At 45.0% G+C, this 20,966-nt stretch overlaps 3 protein-coding genes across 5 annotated transcripts in view; 1 reads left to right on the top strand and 2 right to left on the bottom strand.

The window, feature by feature from the left end:
- Positions 1–4,983, bottom strand: part of Ptp36e (protein tyrosine phosphatase 36E) — a 65,639-nt gene extending 60,656 nt beyond the window's left edge. The window contains exon 1 of the mRNA XM_076316303.1: positions 4,285–4,983. The gene's annotated coding sequence lies outside the window, so the exon portion shown is untranslated. The remainder of the gene's footprint in view (positions 1–4,284) is intronic.
- Positions 1–20,966, top strand: part of Spf45 (splicing factor 45) — a 166,472-nt gene that overhangs the window by 135,832 nt on the left and 9,674 nt on the right. The gene's annotated exons all lie outside the window — the stretch shown is intronic.
- Positions 12,748–20,019, bottom strand: Bicd (Microtubule-associated protein Bicaudal D). 2 transcript variants are annotated; one of them, XM_076316101.1, is made up of 8 exons: positions 19,465–20,019; positions 19,033–19,173; positions 18,113–18,949; positions 17,893–18,039; positions 17,625–17,657; positions 16,537–16,966; positions 16,186–16,440; positions 12,748–15,540 (listed from the first exon to the last, which is right to left on the bottom strand). In XM_076316101.1, exons 1-8 carry the CDS (start codon positions 19,672–19,674, stop codon positions 15,260–15,262), a joined length of 2,334 nt encoding a protein of 777 aa, XP_076172216.1. In that variant the 5' UTR covers positions 19,675–20,019; the 3' UTR covers positions 12,748–15,259. The 2 variants fall into 2 exon arrangements, with proteins under 2 accessions (XP_076172216.1, XP_076172217.1); XM_076316102.1 differs by lacking the exon at positions 17,625–17,657 and having other exon boundaries at positions 19,465–20,014.

A 20,966-nucleotide genomic window follows, 5' to 3' on the forward strand; every position in this document is an offset into this window, starting at 1 on the left:
GTCTCGTTGGCGAAAAATTAAGACTCGGGACGAATTCATCGACGATCGTCGATTCGAGGAGTTCGCGACCATGAACACCGTGATTCCGGTTTTTGACAATTCGACGCTTTTCCTTTCTTCTTTTTATCAGAAATCCGACAATTATCCCCGAGCAACGCTCTACAGGCGTTTCGTTTTTATACCGTTCCGCTCGTATTGTCCGCACTAACGGACTTAACGGCCTCTTAAAAAATAGTGTCAAGAGGTCTTCGTTCACTCGCTTTACGACCAAGGTATTTCTTCCGCGGTAACGAGATTCTTCCGTTAAGATTCGCCCTCGTATTTGAAAATATTCCTTCCCGAATCACACTCGGGCTATCTACGATTCGCGACTTTCGCGCTTGGAAAGTCATTTTCGAGTCAACGTAACCGAGAACTTTCAAATTTTTCAACCGTTCGATGCGATCTTCTCGCAACATCGGCCCTAATCGCGGCCACTCGTATTCTTCGAATCGAACGATTTTTCTCGAAAAGGATTCTACCCCGTATCGTTTGCTCTCGCGGACGATCGCGTCACGATTTACCGGACACCGAGTACATTATTCGATCGAGTTCGCAACGATCCGAAATTAAGTCGTCGAATGGATTTACGTTGGATTTACAGAAGAACGGTCGCGCCCTACCAAAGGTAAATGGATACGTTCGCCGTTAATCGTCATGGTTTTGCAATAACACGTATCGCGAGTTCGAACGATGGCGTACAGTTCGTTAGCCGCGAAATATCCGAAAAAAAAAAATGACGCGATACATCAAGATGATCGCGAGATTCGCATCTATCCGTTCCCGTGTCCTGTTTCTAGCTTCGCGACGGCAGTGCTCGTCCTATTGCACGCGTCTTGCACCGTCGTTGCGCGAATCATTGTACATCGATAAACCTTCTACCACCGTTCCGCGAAAAACGACGAATAAAAATACGCGGAACGAAATACACGAATCGTAGAAGCGAAAAACTGTACTGGCGGTAGTTCGTAGCGGTAAGTTTAAAATATCGGAGCGTAAAGGTAAAAAATGTAACGCGCAACAGTCTTTACGTAGCGTTAAAATAGATCAGGAACGAGCCCGCTGCGACCGAGCGTCGTTATCGATATCCACGATTTATTTTCCACGATGTACAATCTCTTTGGAAAATCGAAAAATATCCAACGGTTCCCCCCGCGCGTTCGCCTCCCGTCCCGATATTTCTACTCGCGTATTCTCCTCGCATCCGAGCTCGCGAGCTCGCCCATTGAACACCGAGGGCCGATACGAGTAAATAAACGGGTAAATTTATGATAGTAAATTTCCTCTTTCGCTGGTAAACATATCTATAAATTATCGGAAATCTCCTCGCCAAAGTGATAGGTGCGCCCGAAGTTCTCTCGAAACAAATATCGATCGATTCTCGACCCTCCTTACCTCGCAACGTTTACAATTTTGTAAATAGTTCCGTGTTTATCGACCGTTTCCAATTTCCCGACAATTTACGTCGATTTTAACACCGAGGCAACTTACGCGTTCTCGATCGATCGTAAATTTAACTCGCGATTCCGCTCGCTGTCTCGTCGGTTGTCGTTGGATTTAACGAGAGAGTTTCATTTTTACGCCACCTTTGAAATCGTATTTTACTCGTCGCGTTACCGTCGAACCTTAATTATCCAAATCGAACGAAAGACGGAAAAAGGATTAACGGAGAAAGGGTGTTTGAACCGAGCAGCCGTTAATTGTCAAATATATCGCATCGACGTTACGATCGACCGTCTCGTACCTTTTCTATTTCCGATGAAAAGAAACTTCTCGATGAATTTACGAAGAAAGTGTTCAACGTACTGGTAAAATCGATGGATTTCGCGCGCAAAAATGTCGACGATTCGTCGTCATTGGACGGAGAAGAAACAAATTAAGAATCGAGTTCAAAGTAACGCCCAAAACGCGTGTGTCGCCATCGAGCAGAGTATTCGTAAGTTTCGTAAGAGTTCCGTTCGATTAAAATCGGAATACGACGAAATCGCGAGAGTGGTCATCGAAACGTACGAAAATCCGTAACGATAGATTTTTCGCGCGAAACGTCGCGTCGCTAATTGGACGGCTCGTTCGATCTTCGCGGTATCGATCTTCGATACGCGACAGCAAATTCCACCGCTACTGACACGAATATCGCGGAGAAGAATTTCGCGAAGAATGTCGTACCGGTTATAATGGTACACGCGTGGAATATGCGGCCGATTCTCTCGACGGTAAAGCCGCGTACGAAAAATATTCCGTTTCGGAGTTTTCGGCTGGTCCATCCGCGAGAAATTATCCTTATCGACGAGTAAACGTTTTTACTTTTAATCGATACCCGAGGCTCGTCGGCGCCAGCTTTTCGTAAAAATTCAGCGCGAGTTTCGCGAGAGGTTTTTCGTCGAGAGTTCGATCACGTCTCGAGCCGTACACGTGATTCGATATTTTCGAAGTCGTGGACATCGTCGCGAAGGAATCGAAGTTCGATCGTTCTACTCGTCTCGTGCGTCTTCCGTTCTACCGATTTTGGCAAGCGACTATCTCGTTCCGTTTGTTCGTTCGGGGAGGAACTTTGTTCTACCGATTGTACGAGTGCCGAGCTCGTTCCACTTGTCTCCGACGGTTCGATAAGCGAGGCGTTCGTTATACTTTTCGAACCGAGGAGAAACGTTGCTCCGTCGGTTCGCGATGCGCTCGTTCCACTGGTCCGACCGCGGACGATCCTCGATTCCCTCGTACGATAGTCGACGCGCTCGTTCTACTCGAGCGAGTCTCCTTCTACCGATTCGACGAGCGACGAACTCGTTTCGCTCGTCCGTGATACGACGGTCTCTTTCCACGTCCGTGAAACGACTCCTTCGACGTCTCTAACGATTTTCAAGACGCCGTTGCAATTTTGTTCGTTGAATTCGAAGAACCGGCGAAAGAAACCGTACGGGTGGGTACAGTTTGGTGGGACGTTGCTGTAAACGCGACGGAGGATTAATAACGTTGTAACGAACCGATGACCGAAACACGGGAGGCGCAAACACGTGTCCCCGTGCGTAATGCTCGTTACACGCGCGCCTATACGCGTACGCGCGCGTCGCGCGTGTCGTTTAACCTATCAACGCGCGCTGTAACCAGCCCGTACGTTACGAAACGACAATTCGGAACGTAGAATCCTCGTCTCGATGGCCGGTACGCGCGAAAGTAAGGTAATTTCGATTGGAAAAGTTGCGCGCGGACCGGCAGAAATTTTTCAGCTCGCGATCGCTCGATACGCGCCAATTGAATTCAATTACGATCGAGCTACGATCGTGGTCGTTCGAAACGTCGATACGAGGAGAAGACCGTTGTTCGTTGGGCGCCGATGAGACCAACGATCCGTCGATCGGCTCGGCCCTGCGTCGCGATACGTCCGGTTTCTTAATGGACATCGAAGATCGCGGACGCATTGGCAAGTGTCGTCGATGCAAAAATACACGACGGCTAAAACGAAAGGATATATTTTGGAACAACGCGCCCCGCACCGATACCGTCCGCTGCGATTCCTTCGCGACGAATCGAATCGCGTTCGCTTCCTCGTCGCGTGGAAAACCCACGATCGTCGGAAAAACGAGGAGGAAGGACATGGAAAATTCGGAGCCACGCGGAGCCGCGAATTTATTCTCCATCGCGAAACCGAGGAAGACGTCCCAACGATACGCCCGTTGGCAAAGCTTCCCTCTCCGCGTCGCGGCCGCTTTAAAGTATTGCGTCGCTTCCGGCTGATTTCTAATTGTATCGCGTACATTGTTCGCGCGTTGCTGCAATTCCCGAAGAATTCGAACCGCGCGAGGTGCTCGTTGATACGGTTTCTTGGCATTCGTTCCGACGGTTTCTACGTTCGCTTCGAAATTGCGAAACTCGAAGCCCGCTGTAACGCAAAGTGGCCGTGTCTCTCGAGAAACGAAAGGTTTCGCGCGTTGGCTCGCGAACTTTCGAATTCACGAACGGACGAACGATAGGCAACTCGAAACAAACGGGATCCCTTTTCTCCGAGTTTCGGGTCGGGCGTACCGCGTTACTCGTATTCGCTCCACGTGCATACAACGACGCTTTCGCGAGGACACGTATTTACGCACGCGGATCCGAATACCGGGCTACGAATGCGCGTATCGGGCGCCGTGACGCGATTCCGTGAGTGTCGAACTCTCCTCTCGGTGGCGTTATTAATAAGCGTAGCGCTCCCTCTTTCTCTCTCTGTCTCTCTCTCTTTCTGTCGCTCGCTGGCCGAAAACCTACCTCCAAGAAGATCCTCGCGGAAAGAACAAACAGCTCGATCGGCAGGAACAGCTCCGAGGGTCTCGGCGCGCTTCTCGCGAAGCGTCGACAACGGAGAATCGACACCTCGCGATATCCAGGTCGCGTCGAGGGTCGATCGATCGAAATCGGGGATAAACAGAGATCCCTCCCAACGGTCCGTCGGACGGGCAATCGAGCACAACGACCGGCACGCGCCGTAACAACAAACCGTCCCCCGTTTCGCGTATCCAGCGGTCAGCTTCCGGTTCCAACTTCACGGCTGCGTGCCGGTGTCATCGATCCGCCCGTAAATCTCGCTCGATTCCGCGCCGATCTCCGCCTACTCCTACGTCCGCGTATTTACGCGTACACTGGCCGGCCGCAGGGTGCGCGGAGATAAACGAAACCACGAATCCCTCGAGTTCACCCAGGCCACGTTTCTCGCGCGAGAGACCAAGCTTTTTCTCGCACACACACGCGCCCGCTCCCGCACACAACCGGCACGACCGCGACTAGGACGACTGGGACGACGACCGCGACGAGAAGGACGACAACGACAACGACGACAACGACGACGACGACGACGACGGCGACGACGACGACGGCGACGACCACCGCGATCGACGACGTTGACGACGACGACGACGACGACGACGTTGACGAGCGCGAGGTCGGTGAGAGACTGGACGACGCGCGACGGACGAGTCACCGTCGACGATGAGTCGAGTCGCTCTGACGAGAGGATCCTAGCTCCGTCAGGCTCGCCGCGAGGGGGTGGAGGCGCCCGAAACCAAGGGGTGGGGGAGGACGCGAGAGAGAGTCGACGTTAGGCGGCGGCACGTCGCCGCGCCGCGCCGCGCCGCGCCGTACCGCGCCGCACCTCGCCGCGCCGCGACGAGAAGAGGGGAGAACGGCGTCGGCGTCGGCGTCGGCGTCGCTTCTTCCTCGAGGGCGTGGTCCTGGTCGCTCTACGGTCGCTCTACGGACCGCTCTACGGACCGCTCGACGGACCGCTCGACGGACACCCTCTTCGCGAGAACGAGATCGGGCCGTCCTCCGAGGGCATCCGTCGTTTCATTTTCCCAGCAAAGATCGCGACCGGTATCGCCCACCGAGGATCGATCCTCCGTGGAAATTGATCCAACGAGCTTTCGACTTTCGCGTCGTTGCGCGTCCATGTTCACCCTACGAAAAGGACGCGAAAGTTCGAACGTTCGATTCCCAGCGAGCTTCGACGATCGATTTACCCGTAGAATTATTATCGATCGTACGCGCGGCTCCGTGCCGTTCGAGAACTACTCAACGCGGTTAAAATGCAACGAAACCTCGGTATCGACCACCGGCCCTCGACCATCGGTCCCAAACGCGACCGACCCTTTCGTTACGGTGACGTTTCACTCCTGCAACCGTCGAGTCGTTCGCTACCCGTTATCGCGCGCGCGATATTTGGGAAATCGTGGACCGAAACGGTCGCGGATCGATAACTTTTAATCCGGTCTCGAGTAGCGTTTCCTTTCCAGCTCGGGCCATCAACCGCGTACAATCTACACCGATCGTTTTTCGCTCGGGATACTCCCGACGACGAAACTGTGCTATTTTCGAGCCTCTGGGAAGGAACTCGTTTCGCCGCTCGAGACGCGAAATCCTCGTCGCTTTTTCCACGCGGAAAAATCGGACACCGATGGAGATCGAGTGGCCGAACGACGATCGACGCGATCGTTTTTCGAGAAAAAAAATCTCCACCCTCCTCGTCGGAACGCGAGCTCAACGGATCTCGGAACGACTCGAAACATCGAGCAGGGATCGACGAGTTTCCAAGAGTCGTTCGCCAAGTGGATTTTCAACGAGTTTTGATTCGAAACGACCGATGAACGCGTTCCGTTCGAAATTCCACGAGAAAATATTCGATACGGTATTCGACGCATTCGGTCGACGATTCTTTCCCGGTGTAGTCGCGAAACGTACCGCTTCGGGGATTCCGTACGCGTCTCCGAGAACCGAAACAGACGACGCGCAGCAATTTTCTACTTAACTCGATTCGAGTATCGACAAACACTTCCGCGGTGTGCAACCTCGTGCGGCTGCTAACCCTCGTATTTCCCGGACGGCCCGAAACAACCTGCGCCAAATACAGTTTAACACCGCTTGCATTCCAATGGGCAAGAGGCTCTCGAAATATTCCACCTTTACTCGCGGAGGCGCGCGCGCGCGCGCGCGCGTGTTCTCTTTCACAGATGGACCCTTGGAAATTTCGATAACGGACCAATATTTTGTTCCCGTTCGTTCGACGAACACCCGCGCGCGAAATTACCGCCAACGATGCGCAAACGTAGAAACACGCGTTCCGCGTTGTACACAGTTTTCGCTCGCGTAACGCTCGAGGGTCCTCGTCCGCTTCGCGAGGAACACCTCGTCCCCTCGTCCTGTGCTATCCACCGCGGACAATACGAGCCGGTGCTCGCCGACGATGCGCGACCTTCCACTCCGAAATCGATACTTTGAGAATAAATTGAAAGATCGCGCGAATACAACCACCGACGATCGAAAGCGTTCAGACCCGGACTCGTTCCCGTACGCTCGTCGACTCCTTTAATTCGATTTTAATTCAATTTCGGAGACACTGCGCGATAAATACGCGACCGCAAATCGCCTCCGTACACGAGGGTGCACGGTGTGTGTCAAGGACCCGTTCAGCCCTTGACCCAGCCATCGACCTTTGGAAAGCGAAACACCGTCGGACCGTCCCGCTCTTCGAAACATCCTCGAACCACGTTCGTCGCCGATCACGCGCGAAACTTTTAATTCCCGGAATTTCTTGGAAACGACGCCACGATTCCAGAGATCCGCGACGTATTCAAATTCTTCACCGGAGAAGGAGATACGATAAAAGTGACCGAGACCGAGCGCGTGGAATTTAAGTAACTTTGTTTCTTACAAATAACGCGCTTGGTGCGACTGCGAATGTACAACGACGACATTTATAACGAATGGTAATCGTTTTATTAGTCGCGGTAATGGCAACGGCGGTGGTAGAAGCGAGAAAAGTGGCAAAACGATGCAGCTACCGCTACAGGGTGTGAAAAACTCGCGCTTACGAACTTTAAAACCGGTACACGCTGAACCGACCAAAAAATGCTTCGTCGACGCGGGTCGTTGTTTCGCCGGAGTTAGCACCCCGTGTAAGATTCCGTTGCGCGATAAGAACGACGCGACTCTTGCCTCGAATAAATCGGAAATTAAAAGAGCCGATCTTCGAGAAGGATCTCTTTCATCGGGAAGCTCCGTGCTAGAATTCTGGAAGCGTATTCGCCACACCGATGGAAATTCTCTGCCGAGAGGCTGTGTACGGTACAAGTTACCGTTATTAGAATTCTTCCGGACCGACGCACCTATCGGTACGCGTTTAATCCCGTCTCTGTCCGCGCGCGTCCAGGAACACGAGAACGAGCCGGTGGCGAATGAAATTCCACGAAAGAAGGGAAAAAGAAGGGCGCGACGGGTCCCGAAAACCTAGGCGGACCTGACCCAATTGGATCGTCTCGGACGCGGGGAACGTCGCAATAAAACGGTTAGGTGACGCGCCTGACGGTCCACGTCGGGCAAGGTTAAGCGGCGACCCTCGAGCTTATAAATAACCGCGAAACATTCCCTCTCGGAGCAACGCGCTGCTGCCTCCTACACCGAGGCGATCTCCTTCGGAGCGGGTAGACGTTGCCCCGATCTAATTGGAAAGCGTTAATTGGGGTCGGGACGTTCCCACTTTCTCCCCAGTTTTACAGGCTTCCGCGTAACCGAATACGCACCTGCTTTCGAACGAGTGCAACGCGAATACCGTGCGATCCATCCGCCTACCGAAACGAGAATGCCCCACCGTGCGAATTATCGTACACGCAAACCTTAACCACGCCCGAATATTCTTGGATTCGATCGAGGGACGTAACGGGAATAAAACCGGAGGATGCGTTAAAATCGTTCGTCGAAAACTATTACAGCTTCCCCTTTTTGAAAAACGCTCTTACCGGTACATTATCGGGAAACTTTTGCTCCGGTTCGCGCGCGTGAACCGTGTACCGAACGCGTCTCCCGTTTCGCGATTCGAATCCAGCCGCGCGAAACACGAGACACGTTCGTCGATCGATCGGTTTCCGCTCGTCGAAACGGAACGGATTTTCGAGACCGTGCAACGATCCAACGAGCATCGATTTCGATGAATCGGTTGATGACAGTTCGATGACGGTTCTAAGCACGCAAAACATTCGAGATCCGACTCAACGAACGTCCCACCGCGGTGACGAGCACGGACGGCTTAGGTAGTTTCGCGTACTCGGGATTGCTCGAGTATCGTCCCCGCGCGAAACGATCAGGGTTTCGATCGACGGACTGTTGCAGCCTTGTTTACGATCGAACGACATCTTCGACGAGCGTCCCTCCGCGTTCGTTCGATTTCGAACCGTGAGCCGCTGGCCTCTCTCTCCCCGCTGCCGAACGTCACTCTTGGCAACGGAAGATTACAAACCGGGAGAGAGCTCGCAAAAATAGGCACGCGAACTGTGCCTCGATTTTACACCGCTCGACCGCGCGATCGGTAACACCTATACGAATTTTTCTACAAAATTACCGATTCAACGCGCGTTTCACCGCGCGAAGAAACTCCCGGGAATTCCAATTAAAATAATCGTGTCGAAATCAACGTTTCCCATTGTTTACGAGTACGATTCGTTCGGGCGACGAAAGAAAAATCTTTCGATTCGATTTCAATCCCCTTGGATCTCGGCAACCGATCGAAACTGTTCGCGATCTATAGTGCAATTGACGCGCGGTTGACCGTACTCTTCCGAGAGAATTCGTGCAACAACTTATCGGACAATTTTACATCGAAAGAATTGTTATCGTCGAAACGGTGTATCGCGAAGAAAAAAACTAACCAGAGACGATGAAAAACGATCAAGATTCTGTACCGTTTCTCGCAACGACCGTGTTCCAGAGTCGAGGACGTAAATTTCGTTTAAAGTCGAGGGACGTAAATTTCGGAGCGCGTGAAACGTAATCTTGTAATCGTATTTTAATCGAGAGTATCGCCCCGTTAGCTTTCCCACCGAAAATTCTATTCGGTCTGTCGCGTCTTTCTCTCTCGTCGTCGGTACACACGCTGCTGCTGATTCTCGAGGACGTAATTAAATTTCACAACGCCCCGAGTACGTGTAAATTTAATTAGCGGCTCGTTGAGCCTTATTAAACGCAATACGCTGGTAAAATCTCAACCCGAATAGTCCGAAATCATTGAAACCGACTAACGATCTACTTTGCGCTAAATATAATTTCAGCTTCTCCCGTAGGTTGCCGGTATCTCTTCTTCCAGCGGTACGAATACTCGATGCCTGTTCGTTCTATTATCGTCGTTGTTATTTTGCTCCTTGTCGTTGACGAATGCCCACCGCGTTATAATATCAACGAATGTCGTCGAGTCGAAGCCGACGTTCGTTGGGTCGGTGGAATACCGCGGACGCTGTCACCGTTATTTCTCCGTGTTTGTCGAGTGATCGGTAAACGCGGAGAAATGGGAAAAGTAACGATCGGTCCGAGTAACGAATAAAAGTAAAAACGTGCGCAAGTTGCAACGGGAAGGGTCGGTCGCGATGCGAGCGAGAATCGAAAATATCGGTCGTTCGTGTTACAAATGATTATATTTTACTTTATGTTACAAAAAGAGTCTCTAATGCGGATAATGTCCCGTTAGTTGAAGAATAACGTTTAACACCAGGCACCCACGGATGCGGCCCGAAATCGGCACGCCGTTTACACCGTTCGCTTTCTCTGCCCGTTGTAAATAACTGTTCGCTGAACATCTAGTTAACGACTACTATCGATAATCTACTCAACAGGACTGACGCTCTCGTCCGATCGAACGTCTCGATAAACGCGACGAGGACTCGCGAGTCCGCTACGATGTTCGTTTCCCGTTTCGTCGGTCTCTACGATACAGGTGTTTTACAAATGTTGGTTAAGTTACGCGCACGGCTACGGAGAAAAGATACGCGTGTACGTGGTTCGCTCGGGTAAAATGGTAAATCGTCGGGTCAAGTCTTCGGCGCGTTCCGGGTTTGCTCGTCGAACGTCCGAAGATTGATCGTGGCGTACAATACTAAGGTGCATTTACAGTATTTACAATGAGTCGTAAGGTCCTTGAGGTTCGATCGCGCGAAAGGAGTGAAATGTTCGAAGGCCGTTCAATGGAGAAGACTACGCTCGGACGAAAATGAAAGGGTGCTCGTTCGAGGGCAGTCACCCTTCGCGCCATCCTCGCCAACTCTTTGACGGGTGTTTGGCGAAGACGGCTGGCTGCAACGCCACCGATCGTTCGCTTCGATCCCGATCGGAAGCGTTCTTGATGACTCGTTCGCGCAAATGGCCGGAGCTTTAACGACAACGTTAACGATCCACGGGTAGCAGTCTTCGACATTGAAGAACGTTCGCGATCGGACGACGAAGAATGGAATATCGAGAAGTGTAATGGTCGTTGTGGAACGGAAGCGTAATCGAGGGAACTGACCAAGTATCGGGATTCGGTTCGGTTTCTTCTTTCTTTCGCTTTCCCGTTTACGTGGAAAAAAACAGAGAAACGTTTCGCGTCGCATCTCGGGACACGAGTGCACCGTCGTACCACGCTCAAACCCTATCGACCCACTTGATTTTCCACAACGGTCGATTAATAATTCCAGCACAAATTACGCAGTCGGTTAAATCGCTTAACCTACGACGTTACAGCTAGTCTCGCTCGGCACTCGAGCGTTCTTTACGCCTAACGTTCATATAATACGGTCTAAGTAAAATGCACACACCACTGCCAGGAAGTACAGCCAGTATTGGGACGCAATCATAGCTTTTACGGAAGCCTTGAGCACATCCGTCCACCTGCCAGCGTTCACGATATTCTATATAACTCGCGGCACCGTCTGGCAGACAGACTCCGATGTTTATTTCCTTAATAATCCTTTTGTTCGGTTTTCGTTTCCTTTTCCCCCTTTGTATCGAATCGTTTCGATCGTATCTTCCGCGCGAATGTAAAAATATAATGGTACTTTTTCCCCGATACGACGTTAAACAATATCGATCGTTTGGATAATTTTTCTTCTTAACCGTATAAGCTCGACGAAGAATAGACAGAAGGAAATTGTGCGCGCTACTATTCTCTATCCGGAGCGAGTTCGCGGCAGATCGAACCGGTAAAATTCTTTAATATCGATGTTATTGTCAAATACGAAACAGCTTATCGTACGATCGAGTTGCGCGAAGAATTTCCCCCTTGAATAGTACGCAACTCGATTCCGAGCGACTCGAGCTCGCACGATTCGTTGTCCAAATTTTTCAACCGCGAACATCGCGCACCGTCTAAACAAGCAGAGAAGAAACACTTATGGACGATAGGAGTTTTCCTCCTACGAGAAGATCTAATAATCGTCTTCTCCTTTGAAACAACAACACGGCCGATTCTTTCTTCTTTCCGGATAATGCTATTTGTAAAAGAAAGGACACACTCGACGGATCCCCTTTCGGAGATTTCGACCGAGTAACGTCTACGAAGAACATCGACGATACGTATATATAACGCGAAGGAACATTGCGAAGGACGTAAAGTGCGCGAAGGATAGTACGATCCTTCGAAAGGACAGAATATCTTTGGCAGAAATCACTCACAGCTTTGCGCTTCGGCGACTGAATTTCGTTCGTTCTCTTCTATCGCTAGCGTATCTTCTTCGAACCGTAGAAAAGAACCTTCGTACCGAAGTCTCTCTCTCTCTCTCTCTCTTTCTCGCTCCACGAGTCGCGTAAATTTTTCATCCCGTGCAGCCTTTTGCGGTCCAGCCATCCTTGGCTACGAATCGGTTTCGATTCATTTCGAAGGAAAAGTGTACGGGACACGGGACACGGGACACGGGACACGGGACACGGGAGAACGTAACGCGAAGTGGCGGATAAAGGGAAATACTTTTGCAATGGGACAACGATATCGCGACACGGTGGGGAGATTGGACCGCAAAGGTTCGATATTTCACGATAGACGGTGAAACACCAATGTTCGATTCTTCGAGAACGACGCGAGTTCCAAACTCGTGTTCGAGTCGCCTCTGAACAGCGCGGACGGCAAGGCAAAAAGTTGAGGACGAATTTCTTTGCGTCAAGGACGAAGTCGGAAGAAGTATATTTTTTAACTAATGGTATTAAAAAGGACAATCGAGAAACGAAAGAATTTCTTCTCCGGTTCGTTCCTGGCAATGGCGTGACGGATAAGGGAGGGACGGTGGTTTGAGACTGGCTCGGTTTTATGGACACAAATTAGAACCACCTGTGTCTATCGCTCAAAATCCAAACCGAACGAACTATCCATCTCTTAACGTTCGTATCGGATGCTCGAGAACATTCGCAACAGAGAACAACAATAAACGTAAGAAATGAAACGTAAAGTGAAAGTTCAATCTCTAAATTTTATTCCGATGATCGTTAGGTAATGTTAACTCGAATAAGGAAAAAGAAATCGTAAACAAGGATTTCTGCTCCCGATTAGAATCATAGACACAGGTAATAGAACAACTATATGGTATAAATATAAGTGACAACTAACCAATCAACTGATAGTCGATGAACAATCGATAAATTCTCTTTAGGTACTCATCTGGATTCCGCGACGAAGCCGACAGCAATATCGCAATAATCAATATACAATTGTAATATTGTTGACGATGACGATAATAATAATAATAATAATAATAATAATAATAATAATAATAATAATAATAATAATAATAATAATAGTGCTAATAACAAATTTGATTAAAGACGGTTCACGATAATCGTACATTGTTACGTACACATGCAGGATATACTTTGGATCGTATAAAAATGTCACCGTGAAAATTCATCGAACATAAAGTGCGTACAATAAATATCGGTGATTCGTTAAACATTTGAATAGAATTAATGTACAAATTGAAAATTAGTTTAGTCGTAGGAGAAATTGTAAAATATATCCCATCTATAAGAACGTGTTATGCAAAAAACTGCATTTAAATATCCTGTATAATCCACCAAGCACGTAGTGCTTGATTCTTTACCAAAATACACACACACAAGTGCGCGCACACTTCGATGGTCAATCGTAACTCTAATTACTTAATAAATGTTAGTAAATTTCACAGACATTAAATGCACACAAAATTGTTTACGCGTAATCCTTGATTCTGAGTGTGTACGAATCAACATCGCCCCGTTTTATGCTCTCTTTTTCTTCTCTCTTCGTTTACTCAACTTCGTACTATTCTACTTCGACGGAACAAAGCGAAGAAAGGTATACGCAGAGAACAACGGTGAAACTAATTTTACATCAACAACAAATCTATAAATCAACAGCCGCGTTAAATTTAAGGGACAGAGAAAGTAGCATGTACATTCGTGAATAATATACAGCCACTTCTGAGCGCGATCAATAATTAATGCTGCACTTGTTTTACTCGCGAATAGCTGCACCAAATCTTACAAAACGAGATCGATTAATATAATACATTGGTCGATATCAAAAGCGTAGCTGCTGGTATTGATCGTATAAATTGTCAAAATAGATATAAATAGAGATATAAATTAGTAACAACTAAAAATACCGTAATAAATCTGTATTGAGTGCAGTAATAGTACCGATAATAATAAATATAGTAATAAAAAAGCTGCCAGAAATTCAATGAAATTGAATTAAAGCCTATTTAGGCCAACTTCCGTGACAAGACTATAAAAAGTTCCATCTCTCGGAAATAATGAAATTGTAGAGTAGTATTTTATAATAATCTACTAAAAGAGTAGAGGAGAAATGCCATATACCAAAAACAATGAAAATATTACCTAATCGAAAAGTAAAAGGAATACGTGTAGACGGTGAAACAACATCTTTTTCGTCTAATTGAATGTTTATCTGAGACGCTACTTGGAGAATGGGTCCCTAATTCTGTTACTCTACTACTCTGTACTCTTCGATTCTACGCGTCTACGGTGTTCCATTCTACTTTGATTATAAACGCTACTGTCGAGCACAATAATATTGTCTCTATGGTATGCAATGTAAAATTCTTGTTTTTTTTTTTTCTTTCTTCGTCTACCTAAAAACAGTATACGTTCATTTTATCATGCATCCCCGTTAATACGAAAAACTTGCATCGATCTCGTACAATTATTATAACCGTACGAACCACCCATGCAGAACATTCTCCATGTGGTTACAATGATACTCAACGTCGTACTGGAAAATGTAAATCTCGCTACAAAAGAGTATGATCGCTAATATGTAGAAATAAACACATATACAATTAACATGCCTTTCTTAAAAAGAAAGGATAATCGGTTAAAAATCAATTATTTAAATAATCCTCCGCGAATAAATCTTCGAGCACAGAATGCTCGACTTCGATTCTGTGTCGCGCGAAACGAAAATCTTACAACGGAAACACATTCTATGCTTGCCAGGCATCTTTACTAACAACATTGGTAACAGAAGGCAGAGCTTCCTAAAAACCCTACGATATGGAGCAACATCGATGCAAGGAAATATGAACATTTCAAATCTTTCCGAACGTTCTACTCCACGTCCGACAAATGTAATAAAAAATTTATCTTTCCAACGAAGACAATGCCTGTGTCGGTCTTTCTTCTTACAAAACTGCCGGTATCGGTCCAAATTTTGTAAAAATATTTTCACGATGCGGTACGAGAACAGTTTCGTACGCATTCTATTCTAGTCTACGAATTACCTGGCGAAATTTTCCAAACAAGTATGCGTAACGCTAAATTATTTCCTATCACTTTGTAGAATGCAACTTCGTGAAGCGCAGCTATATTCTTTTAGTCACGTAGTTCGACAATGAGCAGTAAAAAATTGAAAAGTTCAAAATCCTCGTTTTACTCAGAATATCTTGCTCCACATCTTTATCATTTTCTAGAAGAAATCTCTGCCTAAATGAGGACGGTTCGCCTGTTGTGACAATCGCACTCTACCTCGTCCATTCGCACTGGCGGCGTGTCTTCGAGTGTTTCGCAACTCTCGATCTACTTCCAATTCCTCCAATTTCATTGTCAGACCGAGCTTCTGTTGCACTGCAAGCCGGAGAAGCTGGTTCAACGTTTTCCTATCATCTTCCGCTGCCGTGAGCTGTCGTTGGAGTTCATCGACTTGAGTTACGTATTCTTCGCAGCGTGCGGCAAATATCGCACGCAGACCTGGGAAGTGTGGTTAGCAGGTATTAACACCGAATACAAGTAGACACGCAAGAAAAAGAAATATCGAGCACACGACAGAAACGATACAGTAACGAAACGATACATTAGTTAGCTAAAGAAGGACTATTTACTAACAATTTACACGAAGAAACCATTTCTAAATTAGTAGATGTTCCTTTGGTAAAGATTTTTAACTCGATGCTAGAATTTTCTATGCTTTGCATTAAACGAAAGTATTGCTAGCGGTATATTAGATGATGGCACTGTATAATGACACGATGAATAATTAATATGTTTCACTACGAAACAAAGCAATATCGTTGATGGCAAACTCCTAGTGCAACTGCAATGTCGATTGTAATACAACCCGTGAAAAGCAATAAAATATACATGAATGCTGATAATAATTGTTATTTTTACATTAGTATGTTAGTACAACGATGTTAGTAAAACAAAATAGAAAAAAAAAAAAAAGAAACAGAGAATAAATTAACTATATATATCTCGTTAAATTGGTCGCAATTATTTCTCATAAATATCTCGAATAATAATTTTTAAAAATACAAAATAATGTCTCGAATATCGTTACAATTTGAAAATATAAACCCTACTCGCATTTGAAAATTTAAATGAAAGTTAACTTACTCGAGAATGTTGCAGCATTTTCTTTTAACATCCTAAGCTCGTTTCTTAGTTTCAACATGGTTTCGTTAACGATACTCTTTTCGTTTTCATATTTGCTCTTTAAGTTTGTAAGTGCCACTTCTGCTGTATTCTTGTTCGACTTCAGTACCGTTCTCAAAGTTGCAACTTGTTCGCGTTTAGCCGACAACAGAGCCTTCAACCTAATTACTTGTTCCTGTAAGTCTGCTACCTCTGCCTTGTTCTCGTTCACAGATCCTACAATTTACAATGAAAACCAAAATGGAATAGAATATATTATATACAAACGAAGTAAAACGAAAACAAATTCAGGCTCCAATTTTTTTAACTCACCCTCGCAAACATTACAAACGTTCGATTGTATTCCTTTGACTTTCGAAAGTTCGATCGTGTGTTCTACAGCACTTCTGAGATGTTTTATTTGATCCATTGCAGTTTCTATATGCTTTGCAATCTCTTTCGCTTTACTTAAACTTTCCAAGTCCTTAATTTGAATATCGGTTTTAAACGAGGTCCTGCACCATTCTATTTTCCCGTTTTCTTCTTCCTTTTCAGGAACGATCTTTTCATGATCAAGAACTACCCGAGAAGGAATCTCTCCATTAACCGTACAAACGTGATGATAAAGTTGAGCAAGCTCGTCGGAAATATTCTGCAAGTCATTCTGCGCAGAGTCAAGGAAACCACCAGCTTCCACTGCGAGTTTTGAAAGAGTAGCAATATCGGATTCTAATTGTACACTTCTCTGTTCTGTATCTAAAAGCTGAAATGTAATACATAATTTTTATATTTATGTTGATCTTATACGGTATCGTCGTGTTTGTCACTTATTGCATATTCATTGGAAGTTTATGTTTATCAGCTTGAAAACTTTCATTTTAAAGATAGATTTTATATTTTAAAAAAACAATGCTCGACAGCTGAAGTAACTTTGCAAGACTGTACAAGATAATGTATAGAATATCTGTTTGAACATCGTGCAAACAGGCTCTGTGAGTCTGACTCATGCTACGTTAGATGCAAGTGAAACAAGTAGAAAGACAGTATCCACTGAGTTTTTGTTGCTAAGCACATTCTATTTTAAAGCCACAGTGCATAGCGATCGAGATCCGTACATTTGTTTGAGCAGTTGATAACATTCATATAGACACTGATGTATCAACCCATTTGTGAAAACAATATGTTGGGACACATGGAATTCATAAATATTTTCACAAAGGAGTCTACGATTTAAGAAACGATGGTATATTCGTCAGTAGCTATAGCAACATGTATAGTTAAGAATTTGAAAATATCAAAAGCAATACAAGATGGGTTGTTAGGACACTAAAAAAGCAATCTGTACGGATCATTAAAGGAGCCAAAAGACAAATTGTTATTAAATAATTGGTAAATACGTCAAGGGGACCACACGTTCCAACCTTTTCTCGAAGGCTCTTCTCTGACTCGGGGATCTGAAATGCCATAATTTCTATTCAAAGTCTAAATTTTGAATATTAATTGTCATTGTGCCAGAGTCACAGTTTATTATACTCTTGTTATCTCCACGTATTAAGTGATTGTCAGTGGAAACTTAATAAATTAACAACTTACATTTTTCGTTCTTCGTCATACATGCCGCAATAATGCTGTTTATAAATTTATAAAATAAAAAGTCTTATGTGTAAATAGAAAGAGAAAATTATATACCTTATTTCTGAGATTTGCTAATTCTGTGCGCAATTGTTGCGTCGAATCGGATATAGTTAAGCCATTTTCTAATTCAGCCAAGTCCTTTTGAAGCTGATTTACTTCACGCGCAGACATGGTACTCCATTGACGATATTGCATAATAGCCTAACACAAACAATAAAATGAATCAACATGCTTCGTACGAAAATTTATACTTATCTTTTCATTATACGCATACCTGATTCAATTTATCCAATGTAGTTTCATCGGTTTGTTTTTCAGGCAATTTGGAGTGAAGGTGATGCAACGATTCTACATGGGCTGCTAACTGCACTATACGCGCAACAAAAGATTGTAATTCGTTCTGACTTTTTTCAACTGCGTATTGCGATTCTCGTAAATTTTGTGTAAGATGGGCCTTCTCAGATTCTGCTAGCTCTAACTGTTTTTCTAATTTCTTCAATTCATTTAAGTGGATTTCGGAGAATAAATCAACTTGTTTGTCGGTGGCCGAAGTACCTGGTTCCTGGGTTTTTAAATCTGCTTCGATTCTACGCAATGCAGGAGAATCGTCTTCCCCGTCGCTACATATTGTTTGATCTTCTGTGATTCCTCTAATCGAAAGTGCAAGATTGCTAAGATTATAAATCGACTCGCTATTAATCCTTTGATCTAATTCCTTTTTAAGAGCATATTTCGCTTCGCGCTCAGCTTGTAAAGATTCAAGGGCTTCTTCCATTTGTTTCTCAGCAATTGTTTTTAAATTCGTTAATTCTTCAACTTGACTATTTAGAAGTTCCACTTCTTCTGTTAGTCTTCTTATTTCGTGTTTGGCACCTTCAAATTCTACTTGACTGGATCGTAAACCAGACACCTGTTTCTGCAATGAAATATTTTCGTCCTCCAATTCCGAATAATCCTGAAGAAGTCGAGCTTCACGAAATCTACATTCACGTAACATAGTACGCAAAGATTTCCTTTCGGTCTCTGCCTGCTGATGATCTTTCCCAACCTCTTCGCGTTCTTGGAGCGCATGATCACGCTCTGCTTGCACACGTTCCAGTTCATGACGTAACTAAATATATCATTACCAAATGAGAAATACGAAAACATTAAGAAATTATCGTTTTCATGATTCTTTAATAGTGAAACACATACTTGCTTCGTTTCATTCTCTAATTCAATAATTTGTGTTTGAAGAGATGTTTCTCGTGCAGCACTTTCATGAAGGAGACTCTCTTCTTGCTCTATACCACTTTTTGTAGTTAGTTTTGTAGTTGTCTGAAACTTTGCTAAAGCCTGCAAAAGTACAAGAAATTTTTTAATATTTTCGCACTACTCGTTACAGGAACGCGAATAATTCTCGTGTAACACTAATAAAAACTTTCATGACGTTACACATTTAATTGTGTTATTAGAGCACAATGTAATTGCTATACAATAAGTACATTCCAATTTCCTATATAAATATATGTTGAGAAACTCAAAATTGGATAATAACTTTAAATTAACATTTGAGAAGAAACTTCTCGAAAACTAACAATCAAGCAATTCACATGCATCGAAATATGCGAAGCATATCAAGCTAACCTCTTGCGTGATTTCCAATTCGTGTTTCGTATTTTCGTAGAGGGCCTCGAGATCGTTGGATCTTTGTTGTAGGGCGGACTTTTCCTCGAGTAAAGCAAGACCGTATTTAGCGGATTGTATCTTTTCCGTCGAAGCTAAATCTAATTCTCGTGAAAGCCTCTCGATCTCGATCCGGAGGTCTTCTATCGTAACACCGTCCGTCGTGGCCATTGCTATGCGTACCGTCCAATATCACTTCACTCCTTTCTCCGTCGAATACTTCCTTGTCGTTACCGCAAATATATCGGAACATCGGCAATCGTAATATATTTTGAATGCAAAGACATCATGCGAAAATTCGTGACGCGACTTTCTTGGAGTACCCACTTTCTGAAGCCTTACATGTTCCGAGAATTCACGACCGTTTGACAGACGTGAGATTAAGCTGAGAGGATACGAACAAAATCAGACGAACCGGATGGATACATGTTCTTTCACATGTTCCGTGTTCCTAGAGTCTCATTCCGCGATTCCACCGTTCCTTTCTGACACGATATGCACGCCACATTGGTATTTTTAGTCATTAAATTTAGTAATTTGCTTTCATTTCGTATGAACATCCGTGGGCAATAATTCGCTCTGCTTCAAGGGAAACTTACTAGCTTCGCACCAATAAAAACGCGTGCCGATGAAAAAAATGGTTGTTGGTTGATGCGTAATCGGTAACTTTCCATTGAAGCGAGGTAAATTAATGCACTCGGTAACATTAATTCGCGCCGCGTGAGGAGAGAGTCACCAAATCTTGCTTTCCCTTCTCCTTCGCGGTACGATTCTACGTGTTAAACTTTCTAATAAGTACTTAATGAAATCAAGGTATCATTATTTATTCAATATATAGTTTATCAAATAAACTATGGAAATATTGATTTACATGTATCCGGATCCATTCTTAAATCATAATAACACATATATAATAAATAGTAGTTTAATAATTAAACTATTAAACTTTAATTTTTGATTTTATAAACTGCAAACAAGTGGCCAGTGAAATGATACAACTATTTAACGGTGAACGAACTGAACTACACTTAAAGCTAATTTTATACTACAGATAACATCCACACGACAAAAAGCACAAGTGTAGAGAAATCGTTCTCCTTGTGGCCACTAGATGTCGCCATCAATACCTATGTACCGACGCAATAGATTCGCACAGCGAGTTAAAGAATTAACGTTCCATCTTACAGGAGTTGGTGACACAGCGAGATATAGAATACATATTTCACTTACAGAAGTTGATGTAATACGACCTGAAATATCGACTCGTAAAATATCAGTGGGTTTAAAGCGACCTCTTCCTTAAAAATGGTGAATCTATAGGAACTATGTTCAACTAAGCCATCGAAGTCGATAAAGGTGGTAAACGTTGAAAACCTCGTCCCTGTATATCATTTGTGGTTTTATCAAACCATCAAACCTATCAGCTTAGAAAATATTACAACAAATAATGGGTTCCATTCGTT

Source organism: Ptiloglossa arizonensis, chromosome 7 (assembly GCF_051014685.1).
Source record: "Ptiloglossa arizonensis isolate GNS036 chromosome 7, iyPtiAriz1_principal, whole genome shotgun sequence".
NCBI lineage: Eukaryota > Metazoa > Arthropoda > Insecta > Hymenoptera > Colletidae > Ptiloglossa > Ptiloglossa arizonensis.